Source organism: Phanerochaete carnosa (assembly GCF_000300595.1).
Source record: "Phanerochaete carnosa HHB-10118-sp unplaced genomic scaffold PHACAscaffold_4, whole genome shotgun sequence".
NCBI lineage: Eukaryota > Fungi > Basidiomycota > Agaricomycetes > Polyporales > Phanerochaetaceae > Phanerochaete > Phanerochaete carnosa.
The window spans coordinates 3,448,807-3,454,806 of record NW_006767631.1 but is presented as its reverse complement, the minus strand read 5'-3'; the positions used below and the strand labels follow the sequence as shown (position 1 = coordinate 3,454,806).

Sequence of the window (6,000 nt, the reverse complement as noted above, 5' to 3'; positions counted from 1 at the left end):
ATGGGCCAGACGTATAAATGGGCCAGCGAAGACATATCATGTCCCCCACTCACCATCTACTGGAATCTCAGCGCCACTGTCCACCCAAGCAGCTTATTGACTCATCTACCGGCCCTTAATATGTGCACCAGACGCCAGTCAGTCCACGACGTGCTTGATCATCTCCCTGCCCGTTCTCACCATCGTACTTTCCCAGCGTTTGCTACATTTACACCAAGTGCGGGCACGCTTACGCCATGGTACGTACCTCTCTTCTGATGGCGCATTAGCCGGTCCTGACGAGTCTCACTCCGTAGCCCGAGCAAATCGTGGGCTTCTGTCTTTCCATGCCACTGCCAAGACTCACTGTTGCCGCAGATCGAATGCGACAAAGTCAATTGCATCTTCAGCCCCAGCCACCCGAGCACGTGCTCCGGTGCCTCCTGCAAGAAGACCTGCTGGCAATAGTAGGTCGTCTCCATCTCAGAATGCGGCCTTAGGCTCAACATTTCTCTCCGCCTGTCTGTGTCAGCCGTCAGCCGACGGAGCAGTACTGTGAGCTTCCCGGTGCTTCCGGTCTCTGTTTTCCATCTTTCTGACGTCGGCCGTGCAGCGCCGCAGCTTCCGGAGTACTGCCCCACCTGCGTCCAGAGCGGCCGTCGCTGAACAGTTGCGGGTCGCCAAGACACCCTTCGACTTCCGACATCTTGTGCTTTGTGCCTTGCTAGATGGCGCACCGGAGCGATTGCCTACGTCATCGGACTATGGATAATATCCGAAACCGCCATTCAGGTCATACCCGTCAGCGTGCCGCCGTTGTGTATTGTTATATCTAGACTTTCTCTGTACCTTCCAGATGTATCTATTGCACCGATACTCTGTTACCAGACATCACCACAACGGTCTGTGATGGAAGTACAAGCAAGACGTCTGTCCATCCGGCGACCACCGCTAATGTTGAGGCGACATCTAAGTTCACCGAAAGCGATGCAAGAACAACAGTACTCTACATACCGACAAGGGTCCAAGAAAACTGACTGATCACAGACGAAGCCTCGCAACGTCCGCCAGCTCCAAGATGGCGCGCGTCACAGCAGCAGGGTGTCTTTGCCTATGCGCACCCTGCCCCTGAAAGGGAGCCCTTCGAGCTCCATCTCTCCGTGCTCTAGCGGCAGCCCCTGGACGTCTACCGCCACCGCAGCAACACCCTGCACGCCAGCAACCGCCCCGTTCGCGCTAAAGATCACCTGAAGCAAAGGTGAAACAGCAGCCATGACTAACCGGTCGGCGGACGCACCTTGCCCACAAAATTGCGGAACTGCCTGTCACGGCCAGGTAGTATCTCCAAGGGAACGTCGACCATGTCGGCGTACACCTCCACTGCCGTGCCTTCATGCTCGCCGGACTCGATTGGGAAGCTCATGGAAGGAACCCAATCGTCAGGCCTAATGTGCCCGAACGCTCGGTCAGGCAAGGGGTCTGGGAGCGGTGGCGCAGGGGGTGCGTCTCCGATGTACGCGGGGGAGGATTTGTCCTGGATGGGCACTGCGCCATCAAAGACAAGGACATCAGGTAGCACGCGCGAGACGTTTAGCCCGACGTGGAAACCAAGCGGCAAGACGATCCGAGCGAAGACGGTCCCACTGGCGAGCATTCCGCCATTCAAACCTGACTTGATTTTCATATTCTTGATGGTGACATCTCGCAGTATCCGAGGCTTGGGACGCAGTGCAGGAAACGTTGCTGTCACATTGAAACCCGGGAGTAGCGGGCAGGAGACCGAAACCTCTGAGTCTCTTGCGGACACGTAATTCGCAAGCACTCTTGACACCGCCGCAGATGCGTTCATTGTGAGGGGCAGGATGTGCCCTGCCAACGACACGGAGATGTTCGGATGTGTCAAGGTGAAAGGAGCGGTGTGTACTGCGGCGACGGGTATCAACTGCTGGGAACTGTTCTTGGCTGGAAGCGCAATAGTGAAGGGAATGGGCCCGGCGGCGTAGTGGAAGTTCTCCGGGGTAGGGTTAATAGCTGTAGCATTGGCGTAGACAGCGAGTTGTGAGTCGTTAGACTCTAGTTTGAAAGACGTCAGGGTCACTAACTGAGAGGCAGGGGGCAGCGGTTGGTGAGTCCCTGGACGCGGGAGTCCAGGTAAATGTGGCACTGAGGAACAGCATGATATATCAGGACGTCATCAACGGAAACTCGGCTGAAAGTCTCACCTCTCATACTGACATGACTGACGACGTCAGTGCGGACGGCACTGAGCGCACTTCTCCAGCCGCTTTCATTGAGGTGACCACCGCGAACAGCAGCACGGCCAACGTGAGCCTCAACGCGCATGGTTCCGTCTCGCCAGCTCTCGTGCGCAAAGCGAAGGAGGGCGGTGATGTTCTTCGTCGGCTGAATATAAACTGGTATCGTGACTTCAGTGAGCCAGCCGTCGTTGTCAGGAGGGTCTGCCGTGAGAGGAAGATCCAGGGGTGGGATAACAACCTCAGCGAGATAATCATGTTTTGAGAAGATGTCTACGGTTGAGAGGTTGACGGTAATAGTGTCCAGCTGTTCAATGCCCCACCGGCCTATCGACTTCCACCAGTACTTGGCGTAGGATTCGTTCTCCTCAGCCGCAACTCCTATCACACCCCCCGCGTCCAGACCCACCCTTCCTCGCACCTTCACCCAGATGCCGCCGTCTCCAGTGACGTTCAGGACGTCCAGCCGGTCGGGTCCGCGCGTGACAAGCGCTCGCTGTATGAGCTCGTCTGAAGATATCCCAGAGGCTCGGGATCCATAAGAGTAGGCAATTAGGAGGACAATGACAAAGAATAGTACACAGAATGAGAGAGTGTACAAGAATACAGAGAGGAGCTTCGCAAACAGGCGTCGCCGTCGTGGTGCCGCGGGCTCGGGGTCGTGATGCGCGCCAGAGCCTGAGGCAAGGAGAGGTGTCCGCTCGTCAAAGTCTTCGGGGCGTGCTCGTCCTTTGCCCTTTGCAGCGTGAGGACCACTGCTCACATCCTCGGAGCTCATCGTCGTCAACGGTGGTGAAGGTAGCGGGAACATCCAAGAAGCTGCCAATCACGTCATTGCCGTCGGCTATTTCAGTAGACGCCCAAAATACGCTGGGCAGTGGCGAAGCATTTAATACCTAAATCTACCTAGACCGCAGCTGCTTTTGCATGAAGGCATACAGAAAAACCTGCGTGATCTGCCACTTTCCTAAGAAACAGAGTGAAGCTGTTCTCCTCTGACAACTTGCGAAAATATTTCGAAGGCCGCTTCGGGCTGGAAGGCAGGCTTGAAAAGGGTCATGTGTCAGCGAAGCGGAAGATAAAGTGCACGCAGATCTCCTACAATCTCATGTCCAGCCTGATACACCCTCCTGTACGTGAGAATAGATCAGCGCAGTGCCGCTGATAATGGGGATACGGAACGTACGCGAAGGAGAAGCTATCGACATTCTGGACCGCGGCGACTGGCTGCCCGCGAATCGTGATGTTCGTGAACGGGGTGCGATGCAGCGTCTCGTTGCCAAACCAGTCCATGGCTAGTACCGATGCATGTCCGCCGAGCCAGTTGCAACTAAAACGCGGGCTGGTCAGCAAAAACCTTGCTCTTCAAAGCGTACAAAACCCTCGCTTAATGTCAGCATCACCAGCCTATAGCGCGAATCAGTCTCAGCTGCAAGTTACAAAAACGATAAGAAACTTGCCCATATCAGCGTCTTCAAGCCAGAGCTAACGAGTGCGCCCAGCTGTGGCAGGAGTGTTCGCGCATCGTCGCCCGTCTTCGAGAACTGAATGTCAACAGGGTTCGAACATTCGGTGTATCGCGTCTTTAAAACCAGAGCAGTGGGTTAGATCAATCATCCACATGCCACGGACGTAAGTGATGCGCTCACCTCTGCGCCAATGAGCTCCATGATCGTCGCGTTACGAAGGAAGGTCACGTAGGACTCTGAGGGGAAGAGAGCGGATGAATTCTGGCGAAGGTCATCCGAGTCTCGATCTCCAACAGCAGGGACGAAAACGTTGTCAATCTAACACCGGCAGACCGAGAAAAATTGTCAGCTCCTGGCCGCCCACACCACTGAGCCTGAAACGTTTCTCACGCAGAAGTTATCGGCCTGCATGCAGACTTCATTGCTATTGGTCCCGTTTCCAGCAGCGTAGCACGCCAACTCCTGTTCTTGGCATCCTCCAGAACCGAAGAACGCCTGGTTCAATGCAGCTATGACCGAATCGTTTTGTAGCTGGCCGTAACCTGGGGCGTTGGTCGCAAAGGTAACGTACGCCTCATTCTGCAGCAATGGATCGTACCAGCCGCTGGAAATCGATGCGCAGGGTTTGTCAGTCATGAGTAAAACCATGAACGCTAGGCACGGACTTGTTGATCATCAGTCTGCTGACGTTGATCTTCTCACCGTTCACGGAACCTTGGTCGATCTTCGTGTTCTGCTCGTCAAAGAAAGTCACAAATTCGGGACCATAGTGACCGCCATAGCTCTCCGTGGCAAAGATGAACCTGAAAATAAAAAATAAAGATGATAACGCTCTTAATGCGGAGTTTCTCAGCTATACTATGCAGCACTCACTCGCGACTCTCGTATTTCGCAAATTCTTGACTCTCCAGTAACACTTGGAACGCAGACCAGAAGGCTGGTGCGGACGCAAAGGTGCTATTGACATCAATAGTTCCGTGGGAAAAACCCGTTCCAATGGGCTGGTCAACGTAAATGACTACAAAATAACCTCAGTTAATTCCGCTTTTGGAAGTATTGTGATAAAGCGTACTATTGGTAATATTGTTCCAACTGAATCCATATATGTCTCAGTCTCTGAGCTTCGCTATAGCAGCGAGTTACGAACCTGAACGGGTTAAGGACGGTAGTTTCTCCATCCTCAAGGACGTGGCAAGGACCATGTTCTGGGCCAGTGTCAGCAGAGATCCTAGATGGAGCGGGTGGAGCGGCTTTGCCTTGGAACAGTCCTATCATAGACGAGCACCCGGGGCCACCGTTGAGCCTATGAAATGGGGTGGATTAATATACAGCTCGTTCATACATAGTTGACTAACCATAGCGTAAACGGCGCAGTTTCAGGTTCGTGTCTGGATTCGAAGAACCAGAACCACTATGAAACAGAGTATTTAACCAAAGCAGTCAAGTCAGCATCGCGCTACACTCGCCATTGACATATTTGCACCGAAGTCGATGTAACCAGAGAGTTGATCGACTCCAGGTGTTGTTTCGCACACGCCAGAGTTGCGAATGAAGCGCAATCCTACGTCAGGCTGCGCTTCAGATGTGAACGTTTCGAAGTTCAGCGATGGCGTGCTGGTTGAACGGACATGGTTGACGGCATCTACCACCACACCTACTGTCCCAACAACAACAAAAGCGAGTCCGAGTAGCGCAAGCTTCAGAGAACGAGAAAAGCGCGCCATCTTACTGTGCTGTCCCTCCTCTTCGACGGGGTCGTCTTGAAGGCCAAAGAGCGAATCGCCTTCGGAGTGACGCGCTTTTATGGGATTCCGCCGATGGTACGGCATGAGCGGGAAGCTCAAGAGTCGCTTCGCGAAGCTCATTGACGCATGGATACATGCGACTAAGTGGTCATGCAACCGGGGCCGCGCGCTGCTGGTTGTTCTCTTGCGATAAGGCGAGATGCGCGGCTGTGTGAACATGATACAGTAGAGCTAGTGAGCCGGGCAGTAGTCGGTCTCGAATCGAGCCTCACATCAATGAGACAACGATTCAACCCTGTGTCTCATCCCTTCGCTTTGCCTTCCTCCCGTATCGTTCCAATGTCCACCCCAAGTGTCTGTTTTCATTGCCCAGCGCGGGCGCTTGCATGGGACGCGCGAATTTCCTCAAGTCATTCGCTGTCATTCGGCGCCGGCCCTAAACTAATGGCGCAATCACCCATAGGCCAGTGTCGCTCTCTCTCGTCTCTTGTCTTTCTCTCTCCCTTTGCGTAACACAGGTGTCACAGGTCTCCCTCTGCGAGTCTAAGTTCG

General features: G+C 54.1%; 3 protein-coding genes across 3 annotated transcripts; 1 reads left to right on the top strand and 2 right to left on the bottom strand.

Moving 5' to 3' along the window:
- On the top strand, positions 1-645 carry PHACADRAFT_194815 (uncharacterized protein; the record flags this gene model as incomplete). The annotated part of the gene is made up of 6 exons (XM_007395009.1): positions 1-137; positions 197-239; positions 297-308; positions 358-446; positions 512-534; positions 593-645. 6 exons carry the CDS (start codon positions 1-3, stop codon positions 643-645), a joined length of 357 nt encoding a protein of 118 aa, XP_007395071.1.
- Positions 646-694: 49 nt separating this feature from the next.
- On the bottom strand, positions 695-3,022 carry PHACADRAFT_254920 (uncharacterized protein). The gene is made up of 4 exons (XM_007395008.1): positions 2,202-3,022; positions 1,277-2,142; positions 994-1,226; positions 695-930 (listed from the first exon to the last, which is right to left on the bottom strand). The coding sequence occupies exons 1-3, from the start codon at positions 3,010-3,012 to the stop codon at positions 1,068-1,070; spliced, it is 1,836 nt and encodes a 611-aa protein (XP_007395070.1). The 5' UTR covers positions 3,013-3,022; the 3' UTR covers positions 695-930; positions 994-1,067.
- A 179-nt stretch (positions 3,023-3,201) lies between these two features.
- On the bottom strand, positions 3,202-5,427 carry PHACADRAFT_160751 (uncharacterized protein; the record flags this gene model as incomplete). Its single annotated transcript, XM_007395007.1, has 14 exons — positions 3,202-3,279; positions 3,337-3,364; positions 3,421-3,564; positions 3,622-3,641; positions 3,695-3,817; positions 3,884-4,021; positions 4,094-4,307; positions 4,369-4,506; positions 4,577-4,721; positions 4,776-4,795; positions 4,851-4,908; positions 4,960-5,006; positions 5,059-5,114; positions 5,170-5,427. 14 exons carry the CDS (start codon positions 5,425-5,427, stop codon positions 3,202-3,204), a joined length of 1,467 nt encoding a protein of 488 aa, XP_007395069.1.
- Positions 5,428-6,000: the final 573 nt, after the last annotated feature.

Bases quoted from the DNA above. Each gene is read 5' to 3' on its own strand.
- PHACADRAFT_254920 (XM_007395008.1), bottom strand. From the start codon at position 3,012: ATGAGCTCCGAGGATGTGAGCAGTGGTCCTCACGCTGCAAAGGGCAAA. The intron at 2,143-2,201 runs GTGAGACTTTCA...GCTGTTCCTCAG, and splicing joins CAGTCATGTCAGTATGAGAG to TGCCACATTTACCTGGACTC. The intron at 1,227-1,276 runs GTGCGTCCGCCG...CCTTTGCTTCAG, and splicing joins TCCGCAATTTTGTGGGCAAG to GTGATCTTTAGCGCGAACGG.